At 37.7% G+C, this 24205-nt stretch overlaps 1 protein-coding gene across 11 annotated transcripts in view; it reads right to left on the bottom strand.

Moving 5' to 3' along the window:
• The window catches only part of CC2D2B (coiled-coil and C2 domain containing 2B), a 95079-nt gene that overhangs the window by 11919 nt on the left and 58955 nt on the right, over positions 1-24205 (bottom strand). For 6 of the 11 annotated variants that reach the window (XM_047824822.1, XM_047824823.1, XM_047824825.1 and 3 more), the window contains 9 exons: positions 23313-23483; positions 21740-21836; positions 20547-20656; positions 15095-15188; positions 9351-9449; positions 6840-7022; positions 6477-6674; positions 4138-4227; positions 1206-1319 (listed from right to left, as the gene is read on the bottom strand). In XM_047824822.1, coding sequence (XP_047680778.1) covers positions 1206-1319; positions 4138-4227; positions 6477-6674; positions 6840-7022; positions 9351-9449; positions 15095-15188; positions 20547-20656; positions 21740-21836; positions 23313-23483 — 1156 coding nt within the window. The remainder of the gene's footprint in view (positions 1-1205; positions 1320-4137; positions 4228-6476; positions 6675-6839; positions 7023-9350; positions 9450-15094; positions 15189-20546; positions 20657-21739; positions 21837-23312; positions 23484-24205) is intronic. The other 5 variants (XM_047824824.1, XM_047824829.1, XM_047824828.1 and 2 more) reach the window with 5 other exon arrangements.

The following is a 24205-nucleotide window of genomic DNA, read 5'->3' as shown; positions in this document are numbered from 1 at the left end:
GCTCAGCATTCACACTAAATTTTTCACTTGCATTCACTCCAAATTCTTTGAGGTAGGGGTGATCATTATGCTCATCTTTCAGATAGAGTCAGAGGTTGAAGGGCTTGTGTAGTGTAACCATATAGTCCTATTTATGGGGAAGATAACTGAGGTTCAGAAAAGTTAAGTAAACAAGGCTGAGACTATACAGTTAGTAAATGGCATTGCTGGGTTTTCAACCGCTCTTTGACCCCCCCAAACACATATTCTTAACACTGTGCCTTGTCTCTCCAAAGCTCTTGTTCTTTATCACTGTGCTTGGCTTCTTTTCAGGAAGGGGGAGGCTTCGCCTCAACCACAGAGCTGAGGTGAAACACACAGCCGAAGTACCTACCACCCATGGTGTTGACTCGCAGGCATAAATGCAAATATTTGTTGAAATACTGTTGACTGTTTACTGCCATCTAGTGGCACTTAAACCTACACAGGGGGATCGTGGGGGAAATTAACCACAAGCTTTTAGCCTGCTAAAACAAATAATAAGCCATGCCAAGGAAACATAGAGAAATAAATGATCACAACACAAAGCCTAAAACGAGACTGGAAATCTTGACCCTCATCAAGATATTCGTGGTAGAAATAGAAACAGTCCAAAGGAAGATAGTGTTCTGGAGGTATGAATGCAGGAGTATATAATTAAGGTGTAAAAATGTCAGTAGGTAAATTCAAATTGCAGGCCCACTTCTTGAATGACTAAAAAGAGAGAAATGAAGAATAAGGAGAAGTATTTCTTAAGGATCTTTAAATATAGTATTAGAAAATTATAAAGATGATAGTGGTGGTGATGGTTAATAACTCCTACAACCATCACTATAACTGTTAGACCACCACCACCACCACCAAGTGGTGACTATTGAGTTTTCACCATGGACCAAGGTGCTATTCTCAGTGCCACACAGTCACTACGTAATTTAACATTTTAGTAGCCCCATGAAGTAGCACTATTATTAGTACAGTTTTACAAAGAAAAGAAAGGAAAGCCTTTCTTTACACTGTGGTCATTTGGATGAACCAACATTATCCTCTTAACTAAATCATTGGTTGCCCATGAAATTCCCCAATTAGCTTGTGAAAAGAAGGAAAATTGGGATTGAGGTCTTTTAAACTTACAGCTGAAAGTTGATTAGTTTTGTTTACACTATGTAAATATTAACACCAGCACTTACTTCCAACATTGAAGTCCCCAGGACGACTAAAGCTTTCTTTCCAAAATACAGAAAGAAATTACAGAGCAGTATGGCATGCTCTTCCTTATTCCCAATAGCCAAACTGATGCAGCGCTAAGGCAAAAGAAAAGCAACAAGGCCAGAAGAAAATGGAAGAGAAAGATAAGCAATGCAAGCATCCAACAGACTTGGGCCCCTCTCCTCCCTCCAGCTTCAAACACACATATTTTTGCCAGGTCGCTGGGATGACTGACCGCAAAGCTGCAAGGTCTGGTACCTTCTGCCTTTGAAAACACTGGCGAGAACACTAGCTTGGAATATAGGGGTCACTCTACTGTGGGGCAATTAATGTGGATACTGTGCAAGTGACCAGTTTATCATCCAATCTAGAACGTTTCTGTTAAGGACAAATATTAAACTGCCCTGGGCAAACAGGGACATATGGACTGATATTCTAAGAAAACCTCATGTGATAGGAAATCCCATAGAGTTTTTAGAGGAAAGGATCCTTTGGTCAATGGAGCTATACACTGTCATGTATCAATAGAGTGCTCTCAAGTCACAGAGAGGAAGAGATTGGAGTTGAAGCCCAGTCAGGAAGATGATTGAAACATCTTCAACTAAAAAGGCTGGACAGTTGGGGCTGGGTGTAGTCAAATATAGGGTGCCTAGTAAAACAGTTGTTGCAAGAGAGTAAAAGCATGACAGAGGTGGCAGACTGGTGGTCTATGACCTAGTTCTACTCTAAAGGTGTGTTTTTTGTTTGGCCCTGGAATGTTTTTTAAAATTGGGAGAGCTCATATAAAACTCTACATTTCCGGCTTCCCTTGAAAAAAATCAGAAGATCTAACAACATAAACGGGCCCAAATGTTCATACAGCAAGTCTGTTGTTGTTGAATAGCATCTGCAACATTTAGACAGGACGCGTGCCTTCCAGTTCAGTACAGTCCTCTGTAAAGGGCTGTAGTGGCCAGGGAGGTGGGGGATGTGGGACCTCAGGAAGTGACTATTTACCATTCTGTATGAAAGCATTTCAGTGTTTTAATAACTGATATGGTCACATCTATTCACACTGGCAGAACATGGTGGTGAGGGATGGAGTTTAGGGAGGATGGTAACATGGCTCCTCTGAAAGAAAAGTGTGAACAGAAGAGTGAAGGGCAAAGTATGAGTGGTCTTCATTGTTAGGCCAAGGAGGTTGCCCTGACTGGATTTCATAAGAGGAGGAGAGAACAGGTGAGAACAGGTAACTAACATACGAAGTTCCAGATACCTGCATATATGTTATCCTTTCAAAACCTCTGTATGACACAGATGAGGAAGTCGAGGTCCAAGGAAGCTAAATGATCTATCTTAGGTCCCAAAGCTCTTAAGTGGTTGAAGTGGGATTTGAACCAAGGTTTGTTTTTCTCTACAGACTGTGTGTTAGGAAGGAGAAAATAACACTTGTCCTGTGACAGCCTAATAGTCATATATCATGGGCATCCCATGGCCAAAGAGTTCATGTCAGTGGGAAGACATTAGCCAAGAGGAATCCCATACTTGTAATAACCTCTCGGTAATGGGTATTGTTTGGATTGGTGGTTGGGGGTGGGGAGGGACTCGAGAGTACTAGTATTTGCCTGAATGGTTATTTTTATGGTTATTTTTTAGCTATTTTAGAGGCTCTTTCAATGTTCTGCAGGATTATAATACCCATGAACACATTTTGATTAGATGAGAGAGTCTCAGAAGAGTCTACAGTTAATGACCTCTTTGAGTTCTACTAGATTTGAATTACTGAATCACTGGAACCACATGCTTGTGTCTCCCTTGTTCTCACTTACCAAAAGACAGTGACCTATTAAGTTAGCCCTGTGCCCCCTAGATCCATTTCAGCTCAACTCTAACTTCTAAAACATTCTAGATAAGTACCAGGACCATTGGCTCCAGATGGAAAGTGTCCCTCTCTAAGGCTCCTATCATACTAGTAATTTTCAATCAAAAATATTTGTTGAATGCTTGCTGACTTTACATAAAAATAAATAATAATCAAATCTACTTATTCATTCAAAGAGATTAAACTTGGGATGTATATGTGCAGAGTGTGGGTGTAGAGTCAATATATAAGCAACTAAATATAAGAGCACTGACAAAAGTGCTCTACTTAGGGTTGCCAGATTTGTGGAAAACATAGGATGACCAATTAAATCTGCACTTAGTATAAATAAATTTTTAGTATAAATATGTCTCAAATATTGCATGGGGCCTCTATTCTATTTGGCGACCAGTTTAAAGAGAATTTTAATCCAAGTGCTGAGAAAAGAGCATTGCTATGCATGCTCTTCCTTGAGATGTGGGGAGATTGGGGAAAGCTTCTGAGAAGGGGTGGTCTTTGCCCTAGACTCAGTGTCTGTCCAGCTCCATAGTGACAAGCCAAGTTCTGTCTGGAGGATGTCATAATATTGTACTCCTGGAATTTCCATTGGATGAAAATATTCATGAGCTACCACTTATAACATTGAATAGACTGTTCCTCTTGAGAATTCTTTCTATTTTTTAAATTTTTTTTTACAATTTATTTATTTTTGAGACAGAGAGAGACAGAGCATGAACGGGGGAGGGTCAGAGAGAGAGGGAGACACAGAATCGGAAGCAGGCTCCAGGCTCTGAGTCATCAGCCCACAGCCTGACGTGGGGCTCAAACTCACGGACCGCGAGATCGTGACCTGAGCTGAAGTCGGACGCTCAACCGACTGAGCCACCCAGGCGCCCCATCTTGAGAATTATTTCTATGGATTATGATAGAGCTGCCTATGATGTATTAAATTATCAAATGATGTCAAATTTCACAAAACAAAGTATTACATATGTGCATACTATTTTTAAAAATCTATTTATGAGAAAAGTAAGAAATACTATATATTTGAATTATAAAACATAATTTGTTACCTCTGATGTCATCCATATATCAAAACCATCATTTTCATCCAGAACATCGGGCACAACAGGAATCAAAGATACAAAGCGAGCAATGAGGTCCTAGAATAATATTAACTAACATTTATTAAGTGCATACTATATGCCCATCACCGGGCATAGTATTTTACATGCATGACCATCACATTTAGTGTATCCCATAAGCCCATGAAGCACATACTATTATTATTTTTGTTTTACAGAAGAGGAAAAAAAATCATAGCATGCTAGGATAACTTGCCCAGGGTCACACAGCTAACACAGTGCATGGAATCTCTGGGAACAAGCCCAAGTTAGCCTGACTCCAGAGGATGCCCATTAACCACTACACTACACTTCACTGTAATAAATTCTAGAAAATTTAAACATTATATATATTACCTATATACTTTAAATTACAACTGTTAAAAATTTTTTTAAAAATATATTGAAGAATAGCAAAACTGATTTGCTTTTAGGTTCCAAATCTATTAGAATTATTTTTATTAATACAAGCTTGTTACAAGTTATTGGAGCAGGAAGATGTTGGTACAGCTTGCTTTCTCAAACAACAGAAGTTATACTGTGGATTGTTCCCCCTACTGGGCTAGAGACAAGGACTCGGACTAAAATAGGAAAGTAGAAAGGCATACAAATAAATAATGAGTAACACAGAAAGTTTACTGACATTTTCATTGATTTATAATGGCCATCATTTATGCACCAATGACCTCCTACATTGGTCATGTTTTTGACTTCATGATTCATAGTCCTTCATAAGCAAAGTTGCTAGGAGTTATATTTAAAAACAAAACAAAACAAAACAAAACAAAACAAAACAAAACAAAACAAAACAAAACAAAAAAGGATTGGGGCAGCTGGGAGGCTCAGTTGGTTGAGCATCTGACTCTTGACTTCAGCTCAGGTCATGATCCCAGGGTCATGGGATCAAGTTCCACGTTGGGCTCCACACTAAGCACGGAGCCTGCTTAAGATTCTCTTTCTCTCTCTCTCTTTCTCTCACTCCCTGACCCTTTCCCCTGCTCTCTTTCTCTCTCACTCTCTCTAAAATAAAAAACAAACAAACAAAAGACCTGCAAAGATGGTTTTTGATATAAATCTAGAGCATTATTATCTCTTTGGACTTTGGGTGTCAGAAAACATGGGCAGAAAGAAACTCATGATGGAAAGGCAGAGCATAGCAAAAAGCAACCTAAGTTAGGATATTTTATTGCATCCTAGAGTGCAGCTAAGGGAGCTTTATAGTGGAAAAATAATACAAATATTCTGAGGTGAGCCAACTGACTCAATCAAACCTGAATAAACAAAAGGTATAAGTGATTTTTTGTGGATGCCTTTTAAGCAAAGCTTATTTTTTTTGCCTCAAAGAGGAGACTTATAGCTCTGATTTCATATTTTCCTTTCTTAAAGTGGTAGGAGTTTTTGAGTCCATAGTGAATAAATCTTCATTTTATATGAACTTCAATTTTGAGTATGTTTCTCTTGTCAGCTGGTAAATAGATATGCATAAAGGAAAAGTCACATAGGATGGGGTAGGAGGTGTTATGATGGCAGTTTACAGAGAAAAATATAACATAGTTTCTTCATTCCCATGTAACAATGAGAAGCAACCCTTTGAGAAGCCATTTGTAGGACACAACTCCTTTAGAAACATAACTTAAAAAAAAATGTTTATTGATTTATTTTGAGAGAGAGAGAGAGTGAGCATGAGCGGGGAAGGAGCAGAAAGAGAGAGAATCCCAAGCAGGCTCTGCACTGGCAGTGCAGAGCCTGAGGCGGACCTTGAACTCACAAAATTGTGAGCTCATGATCTGCTGAAACCAAGAGTTGGGTGCTCAACCGACTGAGCCACCCAGGCGCCCCCAGACACATAACTTAATTTTGCCTGAAGTCAAAGGAATTTTTCTGTGTCATTTTCCAAAGTTTGGTAGAAACACTACAAAGCTAGTGTGGTCACATGAACTGGTGTAGCAACAGTGACTCTCTAGTCCAAGGGGGTAGAAATGAAGGAGATCAGGAAGAAATATTTTCTCCCATCTGGGGCTCAAGAGGACATACTGTAACACAGATGGTTTCTCTCTCAGGAAACTGTTTTTGAAAACAAAACAATTTTAGTAAGAAAGTTATGCTCAAAGTTAATATAAAAAATAAACAAATTAAAATAGAGTAACAAAATGTTCTAAAATTTACTATGGTGATGGTTGCACAACTTTGTGAATACACCAAAAACCACTGAACTGTATACCTTAGATGGGTGAATGATATGTAATGTGAATTATATATCAATAAAGCTACTAAAATACATATCTTACAAGTGTTGCATTAGAATCATGAAGAAATATATCCAGGAGTTGCTGAGGTGGGTTTAATGCCTTGATATATCTTGTTACTAAGATCTGTATCCCTTCACCATTAAAGACAGTAGCTGTGACTCTTCGGTTGGGAAACATCGCCTGACAACTTTTTTTAAAAATCTGTGCTCTCTTGAAAACATCTGTTTGATCTGAAAACTAGAATCAAGTTCAAAATATTTCAATATTATTCCATATTGTTCCCACAGGAAAATACCAAGAGCCAATGTTCATTTTTATCCACTTTGAAATTATTACTAGCTTTTAAAACAAGTTTATACTTCTTTAATAGTACCTATAAAAACAATTCAGTGCAAAACCTACCTTGTCTAGTTCTGGATTACAGGTGACATATGATATTTGAGGTTCAATGGTAGCAAAAATATTTAAGAAGGTAGATTCTTTAAAATTCTGCCCATTATAATCTTCTTTAGGAGACGCATGAGTCTTACTCCAAGTATACCCAAGCAAAACTGGTGGAGTATTTACCTGAAATGTTCCACTAATCTGAAAGAATATATCAATATAATAGATTCTTCATGACAAAAATACACATCAGTCAAATACAGTACAGCTTGTCCCAGTCTTCTCCCAAAGAGGAAACAGACTTGCATGGGTACGCACATGCGGGTTCTACCAGTATGTACCTGCACAAGGATGATCAGGTTCCCCATGGTGATCTATTCACACACACCCTCCACACCCTGGGTCCCTGTCTAACATGCACTATGTGGACAGGGCAGATGTAGAAAAGGGATGAAGCAAGGATGCAAGTTGCCCTAACAGAGTGATAGAAGTTCTTAGAAGATCTAATTCAGGCTCAGAGAAGATGCTAAAAGACCATGTTACACTGGGTACATTTTATATTGGGTCTAGAAAGAGAAGAAAAAATGCAGCAGCAGGAAAGACAACCCACAGGTCCACAGGAGGAGGAATCTTGTGTGTGTGTGTGTGTGTGTGTGTGTGTGTGTGTGCGCGCATGTGCAGAGGTAGGAGCTGATTTACAATAATAATAACTAATAGTAATAGCTAATAGTTACTGAACACTTACTATGTGCAAGGCACTATGCTAAGTGCTTGATGTAGATCATATCACTCAATGAAGTAAATACTCCTCTAATCTCCCACTTTGCAGATAAAGAGACTGAGGCTTACAGAATTTGAGTAATTCGTGCAAACTCACACAGCTAATGAGGTCTGCCCACTTTTGAAGCCCACATTCTTAACTACTTCTCTATCCTGGAGTCCAGCCTGAGACTGAGAGATACTCGGAGATTTACAGATGTAGGAAGCCCTGTACCCCAACAACTTAAATCTCTATTGCTCTTTCTTTGCAGTCCGGATACTTGCAACATGCTCCCTCATGACATCCCTCGTGATAACATATTATGCAGGCATTTCTACTCTCTTCCCTAATGTCTATTCTCTTCTCCTTTCTCACCAACAGTTTCAGGTGGCAATATGACAGGCACATAGTGGCCAAGTCACATAAATGTAAGAAGGCTGCCAGGGTTTTCTGAGAAAGCGCACTGCCCCTTCTTGCTTCACCCTGCTCTCATCTGCAACATGAATACGAGGCTGGAGGAGCACTGAATAATTTGCAATTATGAGGATGACAGCCACATGATATGTAATGTGATATTCTTGAGCTGCTGCACTGTCATCTAGATTTCTTTTTAGGTGAGATAAATAGACCCCTTATATCACTCATTGTTAGGTTTTCTGTGGCAAATGGCTGAATGCAATTCTAATAATACACACATAGTTCCTTCTGAGTCAAATGCCCTCTTTTGTTTGACAACCATTTTTAAGGACTTGATTCAAAAGTTATCTCTTTGGTAAATACTTTTCTGACCTTTCCTTCTCCTTCTCATACCCCTCTTGTTCACCCCTGGCCCCTGTGAATACCTCCACTTCTCCAAACCAGTAAGAGTAAGGTACTCCCTACTGTATGTTCTCATAGTATCTGTCTTGTGCCCCTATCAAAGCACTATAGCATTAGTTTTCTTCTATAGACGGCGAGCTCCTTGAGGTACAAAATTCATTTCTGAAACTTCTATGGATGGCATAGCTCTATAACTAACTAACAAAGCCCCAAAGAGAGTCTAGGCTGGGTTTTTTCTATTTTTCTGGTCATGTAGGCATATTTGTGCTACACAACTCAACAGGAGAGCCCTGTGGGGATATCACAGAGACAGGTGCTAATCATCAGTCTCACCATTATCAATAAGCAATGCTGAGGAGCTGAAACTCCTAGAACCCAGTCACAAAGCAACACCATGAATCATTTATCATTAATCAAAGAACATTTGTGAATCTGATCCTAAAAAACTATTATATGCAAGTGTTAATGTTATTTCAAGACCTAAGGCTAGCTGTGTTATTTTTTTGTTTGTTCATTTATTTATTTTGAGAGAGAAAGCACATGTGTGCATATGAGCAGGGGAGGGGCAGAGAGAGAGGGAGGGAATCCCAAGCAGGCTCCATGCTGTCAGCCCAGAGCCCGACGTGGGACTTGATCCCATGATCCATGAATCATGACCTGAGTGGAAATCAAGAGTCAGACGCTTAACTGACTGAGCCACCCAGGCACCCCTAGATGTATTATTCTTTATCATCAAACACTCTAAACATATAAGAAATAAATTTGTGGGTGTCTCCTTTTCTAGAGACAGCTAGAATATTTAAATACTCCAACACCCCAGGGGCACTCAAAAACAGGGTTGCTTTGACCTACCAACCTGGTAATCACAGAATCTAATTCATGATAACAGTAAGTTTCTACTAGCCAAGGTAAAAACTTAGAATAGTTAGCAAATACTCATTTTCTATTACCTCAGATTGTTGCAGAAGAGCAGAGAAAGGGAAGACAATGGACCCGAGCCAATTCTTTCTTATATGTGAATAACTACTGCAGCTCTTGCAATAGGGATCCTGTTAATAGAGATAATTTTTGTTACTTACTTTAATCACATGGTGAATAATTTCACAAACTTCACATAAGTATAAAAAATCATTTTTTATTCTTAAAAAGAAACCAGAGTAAACAGAAAGAATATTTTTCTTTCTTTTTAATTTCTTTAATACTTTTTTTTTTCAACGTTTATTTATTTTTGGGACAGAGAGAGACAGAGCATGAACGGGGGAGGGGCAGAGAGAGACGGAGACACAGAATCGGAAACAGGCTCCAGGCTCTGAGCCATCAGCCCAGAGCCCGACGCCGGGCTCGAACTCACGGACCGCGAGATCGTGACCTGGCTGAAGTCGGACGCTTAACCGACTGCGCCACCCAGGCGCCCCATCTTTTTAATTTCTTTAAAAGACACTTGACTATTTAAAGCAAAATAATGACCCACTGTGGAGTTTATGGCCTATGTACAGCTATTTACATTATTGTAGTAGATATGCTCAGTGCAGCAAACTTTGAAAATACACTAAAGAATATAGAGAAAAGAATAAAAATTACTTTAACTCAACCCCCAAGACATCACAACCACTAACAACATTTTAAGATGTTAAATTGTAGTGAAAATATGTTGAAATGATGAGGACACATTCAGAGGAGAATAGCATCATAGATTGTAGATCAGGGAGAAAAGCAGGCTTAGAGTAGAAGTTTGATGGTTGATAGAACATGATAAAAAACAAGCAGGTTTTGCTGACATGACTAAGTTAATTTAAGTGCATGGTACCAATTAGGAAAAGGTAACCCCCAAGGCTACCTCAACTTAAGCCCTTAAGACCATGCAATTCAGTTTTCTCTGATTTACTTAGTAGTCTTCTGAGCCCAGTTCAGTTTTTTTTCTTCCTCCCTCCCTCCCTCTCTCTCTTCCTTCCTCCCTTTCCTTTTTTCTTTCTTTTGTTTATTAGCCCCATTCAGTTTCTAAGAAAGGTTTCTATATTGAGAAGTGATTGCACTGATAGACCAACTTTGACTGCTTGGAATGTTATATTTCTTATGCTATTGAGAGATTGTTTATTTTTCCCAAGGTCCTGATCGGCTTTATCATGGGAATTTTAGATTTGCAAGACTGGTAAGATTGGTTTGATTTCCCTTTTTTTCTATCCTCACTTTGGCCTTGGATAGAGCCTACCTTACACTTCTAGGAACTTATCATTAAAGAAGTAAACAGGCCATCCTGTTAAAGTAAAAAAGAGACCATCCATTTGTGTGCAAAGAGAAATTAATCATTTTGGTCTGTTTAGAATATTATGATTGATTCTAGGCATGCTTAAGCCCCATCATGGTGCAAATTGGGAGAAGGAAATTGTGATAGTTAATTTTACATGCAAACTTGACTGAACTAAGGGATGCCCACATATGTAAAACACTTTCTCTGGGTGTGTCTGTGAGGGTGTTACTGAAGAGATTTGCACTTGAATCAATAGACTGAGTAAAAATCAGCCCTCACCAATGTGGGCAGAAATCATCCAAACCTCTGAGGACCTGAATAGAACAAAAAGGTGGAGGAAGGGCAAATTCTCTCTTTCTTTTTGAATTGGGACATCCATCTTCTCCTGCTCTCAGACATTGGAGCTCCCGGTTCTCAAGGGCTTCAGACTCTGGAACTTACACCAGCAGTCTCTCAGTCCTCAGGCCTTTGCACTCAAACTGAATTATAGCACTTGCTTTTCTGGCTCTCCAGCTTGCAGATGGCATATTGTGGCATATCTCAGCTTCCATAATCCCATGAGCCAAAAATAAATCTCCTATATCTATATCTATCTCATATATATGATATATCTATATCTATATATCATGTATATCTCTATCTATCTATCCTATTGATTCTGTTTCTCTGGAGAATACTGACTAATACAAAGAAAATTAAAGGGGGAGAGGGGACATATACCATGTATGTGGGATTGGAAAGATCAGTATTATAAAGGTGTCAGTTCTAATTAAATTGATCTATGTATTCAATCCATCCTAATAAAAATACTAGCAGGTTTTGTCTTGTTTTTGGAAAGCAATAAACTGATTCTAATACTTATATGGAAATACAAAGGGCTAAGAATAGCCAAAGCAATCTTGAGGAAGAAAAACAAAGCTGAAAAACTTAGATTTCTGGATATCGAAATTTATGACAAAGCTTTAGTAATTAAGACAGTGTGGTATCAATGCAAGGATACATATTAGACTAATAGAACAGAACAGAGTCCAGAAATAAACCCACATTTATACAGTCACCAGATTCATAACAAAGGGTGACTTTGTAATGCAGTGGGGGAAGGGATGATCTTTTCCATAAATGGTGGTGGGTCAACTGAATATACTTATGGGGAAAAAAATAATCCTGAACCTCTACCTCACAGACACATAAAAATCAATTCTGGTTGGATTTTAAATCTAAATGTGAAAGGTAAAACGATTAAACTTTTAGAAGCAAAAACAGGATAATATCTTCATGATCTAAAGTGGGCAATATTTCTTAAAGAGGACCAAAAAAGTACCACCACTGCATTGCAGTACATTAAATCAAGATTTTCTGTTCATCAAAAGACACATTAAAAAAGTAAAAAAGTAAAAAAGACAAGCCAGTGTGGGAAAAATACTTGTATATCTGACAAAGTACTCATATCCAGATTATACACAGAACTGTTAAAAATCAATGAAAAAAAATGGGCAAAATACTTGAACACACCTTTCACAAAACACACATTTCACATCAAAATGGCCAATAAACATAGAAAAAAGTGCTCAATTTCATGAGTTATCATGAAAATGAGACTTAAAACCGTAAGGTGATATGGCTGCTTTCATCAGTGTGTTTGAAATGAAAAAATCAGACAATGCTAGGTAATGACAAGGATACGATCAACCAGAACTCTCATAAACTGGTGGTGGGAAGTGTGAATTGACACAACCCTTCTGAAAATGGCTTGGCATTAAACAACTAGAGCTGGGCATATGCACAGTCCGAGAGATAGCAATTTTACTCTTAACTATATATCCATCAGAAATGCAGATGTCCCCAAGACATGTACAATTATATTTATATCAGTGTTAAATATAAGAGCCAACAACTAGAAAGAAACAAATTATCTATCAATAGTAGAATGCATAAAAAAGTTAAGGTACATTCCTACAACAATACACCATACAGCAATGAGAATCAATGAGCATCATTACAGATGACTTCCACAAACACAGTGTAGAGAGAAATAAATCACTCACAGATGGATGCATAATGTATGATTTCAATCATACAAGATTCAAAAATAAGCGATACCTAGTCTATACTGTTAGAAGCTAAGATAGTTACTCGTGGGGAGGAATGAATGTGGATAGAGCACAAAAGAGGCTTCTAGGGTTATACTAGCAATATTTGGTTTCATGATCTGAAGCACTGACATTTTTTACTTTCTTAGCCTTTTGTCTCCACTATTTATTTCCCCTTGGATATAAAGCAAAATGTTTGCCAGAATAAGCTTGTCAATACAAATTTAATTAAGAAATCCTAGGTTGAGTCTCTTGCCTCTGAATAATTCAAACTTACCTGAAGTGGTTTGTAAACTCTAGAAAAAGCATGTAATTAAAATTAAACCTCAAAAATAAAAAGTTCTAAAGAGTTATGTTTTTCAACAATCATAGTTCTGATTATTAAAAATTACAAAAGCACTTTGACTACAATACAATAAAACTAGAATTTGAAATCAAAAGCTACATTAGTCATTTGAAAATATATAAAAACATATTATTAAATAAGTAGTAGGTCAAGAGAAAATAATACTACATAGAAAATAACAAAAAATAAAAATAACCTAATATGAAAGACGTGGTCTAAGATACTCTAGAGATAAATTCATGGTCTTAAAATATTTCCATTCCTATGAGAGAGAGATTGGTTCCAAATTTGTCTTAGAAAGAGCCCAGCTCTTTCATCCCCAGTGCTAAAAATAGGCCACATTTCTATGAGACTTCCAAGTCCTCAGCTTCCTGCTAACAAGTTAACTAATGAAGGGGGAACCCACAGGAAGTAAGAAATAGTTGATAGCAGGAAGAAAAAATACACAAGGAGAAGAGGAAAACTGAAGCATGGGAAGAAACTGTTTTCTAAAGAACAGTGGTTGATGATACACCAACACCTTCTTTCAGCGGGGTAGTCATCCTGGGGCTCAGCCTAGGTGGGGTCTTTTATGAGAAAAAGGAATGTTTTGGCCTGTAGTTACCTTGTAACCCAGTGCATGAGAGGAAGGCAAGAACATAGGCCAGGCCCTTTCCTTTCCTAAATAGCAGGCTCATGTTGTCACATATGTCCTGATACTTAAAGCATATGGATTTCATTCAATAACAACACAAAGCACTTACAAGAATTTAACTATGAATCAAATATTATTCAATTCCAGTCAAACCAGATAATTCACTTCTGAGAGAGAAAGTCTGTTAGGCATTTTTTGGGTTTCCCAAGTTCTACCCATTATCAGTTTATTTTTTTATTTTTATTTTTATTTTTATTTTTTTGAGGGAGAGAGAGAGAATGAGCATGTGAGCACATGTGTGGGGGAGGGGCAGAAGGAGAGGGAAAGAGAGAATCTTAAGCATGCTTCACACCCAACATGGAACCCTACTCGGGGCTTGATCTCCCAACCATGAGATCAAGACCTGAGCTGAAATCAAGAGTCAGACACTTAACTGACTGAGCCACCCAAGCTCTCCTTTTTTTTTCTTTCATTATCAGTTTAATCAGAAAACTACTCAGTTTAACTCCTTGGAGAACAGCCATCACCAAATTACTGTTCAATATTTTACCTTTTATGAAGCATTTATGAAGAATTGATAGAAACTATTTTAATAAGAATGTGTGTCCCATCTCCTGGAAAACTGAATTGGAACACATTGACATTATGTTTCTTAGTTCTTATAGAAGACTCATTCCTAAACCATACTTGAAGGTCTAGTTCAACTTCTCTCCCTCTGAGCCCCAGTCCCTAGATAGAACTAATTGCTCCTTCAACAGCACGGCCATAGAATTTGATGAGCATTTATAATAAAGCGTTTAATCAGAGTCCCAAGAGAGGAGGTATAATGGATATGCATCTTTATACTTCTGGTGCCGAGTTTAGTAGGAAGGAAGCTAATATTTATTTGACAGATTACACTAAGCATTGTTAGGAGCTTTTGCGTATCTATGATGAAGACATTCAGTAATTTAAAAAATCTGATTGACTAGAACTGGGTTTTAGTTCTGTGAATAATTTTGGTGTCTTTTGCCGAAGTGGTATGTTTTCTTTCATCAGGCAGTGAGAAATACAGAATGCATTTTCTTTTCGTTTCAATTTTCTTGGCTCCCAGAAAGCTCACATTTAAATGTAATGTTAAATTGCAGAAACCTATTTCTCCTGAAATCTTGGTATATTTACCCCCTCCACCTCCTCTATGTGGTTTATGATCTCTGATATTTTTTAACTGACTTGTCACATGTCTGATTTTATTTCAAGTTGCCCCAAGTTCTTTTTAGAAAATGTTGGAAAAAGACATTGCATCTAAAAGCAAATTTACAAAGATGTTACTAGGGTTTATTCAGTCTGACCTTAAAATTAGTTCACCATTGATTGTTATAATTATTCTAAATTACCTGTTTTTCAATAATCATTTCATCAAAAATGTTGATATATATATTATCTTTTATTTTAGATAAGCTTGAGAAGCTATAATCATGTCCTGGTGAGCTGTAAATAAAAAAAAACATATAAATTGCTTAACTTGTTTTATAAGAGCATTATTAATAAAGAACCATGTAATTACCTGTGTTCTTTTCTTTTACAAAGTGTAGGCTAAGAAAAAGCTATGTGTTTTGCAGATGACTGTTATCTTCCTTTAAGCCAGTATGTGCTTTGTAATTTATCCTGTACCTCTCTTGAGGTAATTTGCATTAAAAGTGTTTCAGTGTCAAGCAGGAAGACTTTTACTACAGCAATCCATTGCAAACAAATTATCCAAAGTATGGTGCATTAAGATTGTCCAAATAGGGGCGCCTGGGTGGCTCAGTCGGTTAAGCGGCCGACTTCGGCTCAGGTCATGATCTCGCGGTCCGTGAGTTCGAGCCCCGCGTCGGGCTCTGTGCCGACTGCTCAGAGCCTGGAGCCTGTTTCAGATTCTGTGTCTCCCTCTCTCTCTGACCCTCCCCCGTTCATGCTCTGTCTCTCTCTGTCTCAAAAATAAATAAACGTTAAAAAAAAAAATTAAAAAAAAAAAAAGATTGTCCAAATATCTTAAATTCTGCTGTCTTCTGCTAGTTCCCACATACAGTTAAACTGCTCTTTTGCTGTCAGCTAAAAAATACGACTGCTTAACCATAAAGCTTTTTTTCTTTCCTGCATTTATTTTCTTCAACTAGAAACTGGGACAGAGGAATGCATTTGCAAGCTGTCTGTTGATGGTTTACTTGACTAGATACATTTCTGGAGGTAGTGAAAGGAGAGTGTGGTATACCACAAGCAATGAACTTTCTTCACTCTTAGCTCCAGCCTGTGCATGGAATCTTGACCACGATCAAACTTCTAACAGCTCAGAGAAGTTAAATAACTTGCTTGAGAAAATACCACTAGCAAATGACAGAGCTCCTACCTGAACTCATTTCACTATACCAACTGCCACCGATAATATTATTGAAGCTTGTTGCTAAGGAAGCAACTATTTCAAAGGATCTCTGACAGTTTCTGTACCTTTCTGAGACCTACAGTCAGTGACAATTGCAAAATGTAAGTTGAGATTACAGAACAGTTTGAAGTTTCCTTATATTTTTAAGTGATAAGCTGACTTCCCTACCCTACTCCTCCAGAGTTCCTTTTCATGTTGCAAAGACTTATGAGGCCATGAATACTTACAGCACTATGCTAGTAGGAGAAATGATAACTGTCATCCTCAAACATTTTTGAGTGTGTCAACTTAGCACGTTCCTTCAATCACTCAAGTCCTGCATTGTCCTGCATTTTGTATTCTACTCAAAACTTACTCAAATTTCACAATTTCTCCTTCACAGTAGAGCTCACAAGGCTAATAACTATCTACTATGTATTTATTATTACTATCTATCCCATTTGCATGTGGTCTTTATTCACTAAAATGTCCTGTGGAGAAGGGAACAGAGCTCTGGTATGTCGTGGAACGAAAAGTGGGTAACTGAATGGTTGTGCCTTAGCTGAATCCTCTGATCTACTTGGTTGTTCTCTAAATGTGTTCCTGGCTTATCTCGCTGCTGTAACTGCAAATACTCTACAGCCTTCTTCTCTTCAGTTCACTTGTAAGTTTATTTATCTTACAATTTTGTGTTCTCCTAAATCCTTTTATTTAATACAGTGACACCATCAAAGAACCATGCCAATAGTCAGGAACCACATAATCTGTAGAACTTGAGGGAGATGAACACGATTGGCAGGAGAAGGGGGAAAGGGCACCAGGACAAGAGAAAGGAGTTTGATAATGGATGTAGTTGCCAGTTCTCTATATTACTTTCACCCCAGTGAGAGCTAAAGATACATAGGAAGTGACAATTGAAAATTGCTTATTGAGTTTAGAGAACAATTTAAGTTCTATGTTTCAAATTTGTCTTGATCAATGTACCTTATTTCCAATAACAAAAGCCTATTTACATAGATTTAGCATCAAACATAAATCTTGAGAAAGACGAACAAACCTGAAGGTATCCAACATCCTGATTTCAAAATACGTTACAAACTACAGTAATCAAAATATTATGGTACTGGCATTGAGACAGACATACAGACCAATGGTACAGAATGGAGAGCCCAGATATAAATCCCCGCATCTATATTGGGTCAACCGATCTTTGACAAGGATGTCAAGAATACACAACGTGGAAAGAATAGTCTCTTCAACAAATGGTATCAATAAAACTATCAACATGCAAAAATAGTCCAATTGGACCCTTGTTTTACACCACACACAAAAATCAATTCAAAATGGATTAAAGACTTAAAATTAAAGACTTAAAACTGTAAAGCTCCTAGAAGAAAACACAAGAGAAAAGCTTCATGGCATATGTTGTGGCAATGATTTCATTTCATAGATATGACGCCAAAGCACGGGCAATAAAAAGAAAAATAATCAAGTGGAAATATATCAAAATGTAAATCTTCATCACAGCAAAGGAAACAATCATCGAAGTGAAAAGGCAATGTATGGCATGAGAGAAAATATTTATAAACCTTATATGTTATAAAGGGTTAATCTCCAAAACATATGAGGGACTCATACAACTCAATAATAAATTAATAATCCAATTTTAAAATATGCTGAAACTTGAGTAGACATTTTCCAAAGAAGATCTACAATGACCAACAAGTATATGAAAAAGTGCTCAGGGCGCCTGGTTGGCTCGGTCACTAGAGCATGCACTCTTTGCCTCGGGGTTGTAAATTCAAGCCCCAAGCTGGGTGTAGAGATTACTTAAAAAATAAAATAAAATAAAATCTTTAAAAAAAAAGCTCAATAATTGTTAACCAATAATAAAATGCTCACTAATAATCAGGGAAATGCAAATCAAAACAGCAATGAGATACCACCTCACACCTGGCCGAATTTTTTGGCTTTGTTTTTAACAAAAAAGGAAAGATGACAAGTGTTAGTAAAGATGTGGAAAGCTGGAATCCTTGCACGCTGCCAGTAGGAACGCAAAACAATGCAGCTGCTATGGAAAACAGTATGGAGGTTCTTCAAAAAAATTAAAAACAGATTTGCCATCTGATCTAGCAATCCCATTTCTGGGCATCTATCCAAAAGATCTGAATCAGGATCTCAAAGAGATGTTAGCACTCTTATGTTTATTGTAGCGCAGACAATAGTCAAGATACGAAAATATCCTAAATGTCTGTTGACAGATGAATGGATAAAGCTAATGTGCTACACACACAATGAAATAAATACTATTCACCCTTAAAAAATAAGGAAATTCTGCAATATGCAACAACATGGATGAACCTTGAGGACCTTATGCTAACTAAAAGAAACCAATAAACCAGTCACCAAAAGACAAGTACTGAATAATTCCACTTATATGAGACATCTAAAACAGTCAACTTCAAAAAATCAAAGAGTGGAATGTTAGTTGCCAGGGCCTGGGAGAGGCAAATGGGGAGTTACTAATCAATAGGCATTAAGTTTCAGTTAAGCAAGACGAGTAAGTTCTAAAGATCTGCTGTGCAACATTGTACCTACAGCCAACAGTAATATACTGCACACTTTAAAGGTTAATGGGGTAGGATTCATGTGAAGTGTTATTTCTACATTAAAAAAAATTAGTAGACCTTGAGTAAAGCAAATTACCTTCTGTAGTGCTGACTCACGTGATTGTGGGGTATACAAGTCCAAAATCTGCAGGGTAGACCAGCAGGCTGGAGGCCCAGGGAAGAGTTGCAGTTTGAGTCTCCCTAGGGGGAGGTAAGTCTTTTTCCTGTTAAGCCTTCAACTGATTGGATAAGGCCTACCCATAGGTTAATGCAATGACATTCTGGAAAAGGGAAAAAGCTATGGAGGCAGTAAAAATGTCAGTGGTTGCTAGAGGTCCCAGGGGAAGGATGAAGGGATGAATAGATGAAACAGAGAATATTTTTAGGGCAGTAACACAATGCTGTATGATATTATAGTGGTGGGTTCATGTCCTTATACATTTGCCAAAACCCATAAAATGCACAACATGAGAGTGAACTCTCAGTAATGGTTGATAATGATGTGTCAACATTGGTTCATGGATTGTAACAAACATACCACACTGATGCTGAGGGAAGCTGTATGTGTGTGTATTGTGGGAAGGGTGTATATGAGAACTCTCTGCACTTTCTACTCAAGTTTACTGTGAGCCTAAAACTGCTCTAAAAAGTAGTCTATTGATTTTTTTAAAATGGGGAAAAAACTCAATCTCATTAGAAAACAGGGAATGTAATTTAAACCACAATGATAATATCATTTTAGATCTATCATATTGGAAAACATAATTTTAAAGGTACAAAATATTATTGAAGATACGACACACAATAGAAGTTTTGTATATTGCTATTGGGAGTGTATATTGGTACAGTCACTAGAAAACAGTTTGGTATTATCTAGTAAAGCTGAAGCTGAATTCAACTATAACCTAGCAATTCTACTCCTGGACATATATCCTAGAGCAGAGGTTCTCAAAATATCTCCTCACTAAGTAGCATCAGTAACACCTGGGAACTTGTTGGAAATGGAATCATCAAGACCTACCCCAGACCTACTGAATTAGAAGCTATGAAGGTGGGGCCCAGCAATGGTTTAAGAAGCCATACAGGTGATTCTAAGGCACAAAAACGTTTGAGCACTACTGTCTTAAAAAGAAACTCTTGCACGTGTGCTCCAGAAGACAAGTACAAGAATGTTCAGAGCAACATTACTTGCAATAGAAAAAGCCTAAAACAAGAAAAATGTGTATCACCAGGAAAAAGTAGAAAAAATTATGGCATTTTAGTCCAGTAGGATACTATCTAGAAATGAAAATAAAAGAAGGAAGGAAAGAAAAGAGGAAGAAGGGAGAAGAGGTAGCAAAGAAAGAAAGAAAATAGAAGGGAGGAAGGAGGAGAGAGGAAAGCTATGAGTATGAACACAGATGAATCTCTCAAAATAACTGAGAGCAAATAAACAAGATTGCAAAAGACGATTCAATTTATATAAACATCCACAAGTAAATAATACATAGTTAGGGATAAATATTAATGATATAAAATCATAAAGAGAGGGAATGTTAACACAGATTAGTGGTTGTTACCTCCAGGGGGAAGGAGAGGGAATACGATGAGGTCCTGGCCTTCAAAGGTAATGGTCATATTCTATTTAAGCTGGATGGCCAACACATGGGTATTCATACTATCATTTTTCCTCAGAACTTACATTTGCATATATATTCATGCCTATCTAAGAAATATTTCATAATTTAAAAGCTTAAAAAATAAATCATATCTCAACCATTATTTTCGATAAATGGCGTAAGAAAACAATTTTGTTACTGCTCGTTTTTAGAAGCTGAAGAGAAATAGATTCCAACCTACATAAAATCTACTTTAATTTCTTCGTTCCAGCATGGATGAGATCCACTTGCAGTACTGGTTCGGTATACAGTGTGTTGAAAGGAAACTTCCACGAAAGGGTATATAGTACCCTGAAACACATAATAAACACTGACTAGATTTTTGAAATATTTTATAAAGCTGGTAAGAGGGAGAAGGCTAGGACATTACTTGGTTACTGACTGACAACTGGATGGCTTACTTTTTCCAGGTTTTCAAACAGCCAGTAGTGGTTCATTCATTTAATAAATATTTATTGGTCCTATTCAATATCAGGTACTTTTCTAGGATCAAAACATAAATGGAACTTACCTTCAAGGATTGTATAGCCTGTCAGGGGAAGTTAAACAGGTAAACAAATAAAACTGCAATGAAATGTGAAAAATAAAAGAAATATATTCAAGGTAGAATAGTTACTCAGGAAGGCCAATGATTAATTTTCTGGGGTAAGGAAAAGGAGAGCTTCACAGAGAAAACATGTTTGAGCTCTGAAATGTTAAGTAGGAAGTTTCATGTGGCCAATAACATGGAGCTGTGTGGAGGCCATTCCAGGTAAAGGAAAGGGCAAGAGACCTTCTAGAAGTAGAAGTATGATATGATATGATATGATATGATATGATATGATATGATATGATATGATACTGTCGTGGGGTGGAGAGTGATGTGGCTGATTTGGAGGTAAGGGCCAGATCATCACAGATTTTTGCAGGTATTCTAAAGGAGCTTGTACCTTATTCTGTAGGCCCTGAGAGCAGGGGAGCATGGAATGAATTGGTTAGGATTACATTTTATAAAGAGCACGTTCATTGCATTATAGAAAGTCAACTGGAAGCTCAAGACGCTAGAGATGGAGGGGCGCCTGGGTGGCGCAGTCGGTTAAGCGTCCGACTTCAGCCAGGTCACGATCTCGCGGTCTGTGAGTTCGAGCCCCGCGTCGGGCTCTGGGCTGATGGCTCAGAGCCTGGAGCCTGTTTCCGATTCTGTGTCTCCCTCTCTCTCTGCCCCTCCCCCGTTCATGCTCTGTCTCTCTCTGTCCCAAAAATAAATAAACGTTGAAAAAAAAATTAAAAAAAAAAAAAAGACGCTAGAGATGGAGAGGCCAGATAGCAGCCAGTCACAATTCAGGGCAAACATAATCAAAATTGAACTTTATAGAAGTGTTATTAAATACTTACCTCATTTAAGATCTCATCTGAAGATATTGATTTGACTGTTTCCTTATGTCTGAGGTGAGATACGGATGATATCAAATAAGTGGGCAGATCCAAGGCTCTTCAGGAAAAATGAGTTAGAGGTAAACACTTTAAGTAATTTTAACATTAGTGTTGGTGGGAATCAGTAGCGTTTTGCCTATGTTCATGGAGATAAAGAATTCAGTTACCCTGGATCTGAAAATTTGCTTTGTATCTTCTTATCATAGGTGGTTAGAGCTAAACATTTGATAATCACTATTCTGGAAGACTGGCTCCTAAGTGCGGAACTATGTATTGGATCCAGTGTGTGATAAGTTTTCAATGGACTTTGCAAAGGAGAAAAATAAGGTAAGCGATACATGGAGATTATATCCTTCCTGTTTTAGGTATTATAATATTCTGTCTTTTACAAATTGATGACTACAGAAAATGGTGGTGATTTTATGATGTCCTTATTTCATAAAAGTTAGCATTTGAAATGTGCATTTGTTTTGAGAACATCAGTTCTATTGGATAAATAAGGATGTAGTTTATAAAACATAGGAAAAACTTTTGAGAGGTTTTATAAATTAGGTTTTATTTTTTATTTTTTTTTTAAATTTTTTTTTCAACGTTTATTTATTTTTGGGACAGAGAGAGACAGACCATGAACGGGGGAGGGGCAGAGAGAGAGGGAGACACAGAATCGGAAACAGGCTCCAGGCTCTGAGTCATCAGCCCAGAGCCTGACGCGGGGCTCAAACTCACGGACCGCAAGATCGTGACCTGGCTGAAGTCGGACGCTTAACCGACTGCACCACCCAGGCGCCCCTAAATTAGGTTTTATAGATAATCTATAGATTAGTACCTAGTAAGCAAAATATTTTTTCACATGTAGAAATCATGGGATGTGGTTAACATAAGACAAAAAGAGCACATAGGTGTTAAACATAGGAAGGGATACTTAATATTCCTGAGATACCTGGGTTCTAAATATCCATAATATACGATTCATACATGAGACTAAATATATAAGACACTCAATATTCAGGATACATTAAATATACATGAGCATTTAATATTCATGATGCCTTAATTTGGCCACTAAATGGCAATGTCTATTCTGGCCCCACATATCCTTGGCTCAAGAAACATAAATAAAACACAGAGAGTGCCTGCAGAAGAGTTGGGTAAGATCTGATTTTTGCAGAGGTCAACCAAAATGACAAGTCTCAGACAGAGCCTACTTTCAATACTAAGAGGGGCCAGTGGCAGAGAACAGTGCACTTGGCAGGCAGCATCACAAGTTTCCACAACAGGGAATAGGGACAAAGGTATTTATTTGATATGTCACCCCAAAATACACATGCTGAAGTTACTTTGTGCATCTCAAACTTCTGAAAACTCTTAAGACATGGCAATGACAGTATGACTATCCAAATGAAGACTTCAGCTGTCATTCCATTTCTGTATATGGAGCATTAATAAAGTGCAGAGTTTTACACATAGGACAGTTTGGAAATTATATTTAAGACAGAGCTTTTGCAACTGTAAAAACTGGTGCACACTGTCTTACCTATTAACTGTTGTGTTTCTGGTAGGAATATTGTAAGCCCGCAGTATTCTAACAAGAATCTTAATATCTCCATCACAGATAGTCTGTGCAGCCACCTTTCTCCTTTCTTTCCTCTGAGGCTTTAACTTTCTTTGTCGTTCAACAAGCTTACAAACTGCATATGTCAACTGGCTAAAGAGTAAAAAAGTGATCATCCGCATATACACAAGATTACTTTGTTTTAAAAGACATCAATTTTTAAAGTTAACTATTGTAAATAAGGCCATTATTCTGAACCCATATGTTCTCCATTGTGGAGCGGATACAGAGTTGTCTTAAACCGAAGGAAAGAAGCTTTTTTGGAGCATAGAAGAGATGCTAGGCTCACTGTCATGTTATGAGAAAATGTGATTGCTCCATGCCCTTTGGGTACATGGCCCAAGAAGAGACAAGTAGAGGTAATTCCACAAAACATGATGTTCTTTCAGAATATTATTCATTTTTCAGGAATTGCTCTCTTGAAAGTGGTTAGACACTCAACTTTTCTGCATGGCTTTGAGACAGGAGTTAGTTACACAGGCTGCCAACACAAATCCATGGAATTATAGCTTTATGGCCACACGCATTTCCCCCCCCACCCCCCCAAAAAAAGAAAATAAAATACAATAGATTTCTGCATCCAAACCAATTTAAAGCCTTATTAGTAACATTAGGAATCTGCATGTGGCCCCAGGGAGGGTTCCCAGAAACATGGCATGCATAGTACTGGTCCCACCGCTAAGTTTCAGAGACAGAATGATATAAGAATTGAGTTCAGCCAAAGGCTCCCCCAACTGCTGTCTGTGGATCACAGCACCCATGTATGGTTGAGGATTCAGTTTTGAAAGGGGGAGATTGTAGGCTTAATGTGTGGT

The sequence above is a fragment of the Prionailurus viverrinus genome, chromosome D2 (assembly GCF_022837055.1).
Source record: "Prionailurus viverrinus isolate Anna chromosome D2, UM_Priviv_1.0, whole genome shotgun sequence".
In the NCBI taxonomy this organism is placed as follows: domain Eukaryota; kingdom Metazoa; phylum Chordata; class Mammalia; order Carnivora; family Felidae; genus Prionailurus; species Prionailurus viverrinus.
The sequence above is the reverse complement of the archived record's forward strand: the minus strand, read 5'-3'. Positions and strand labels throughout refer to the sequence as shown.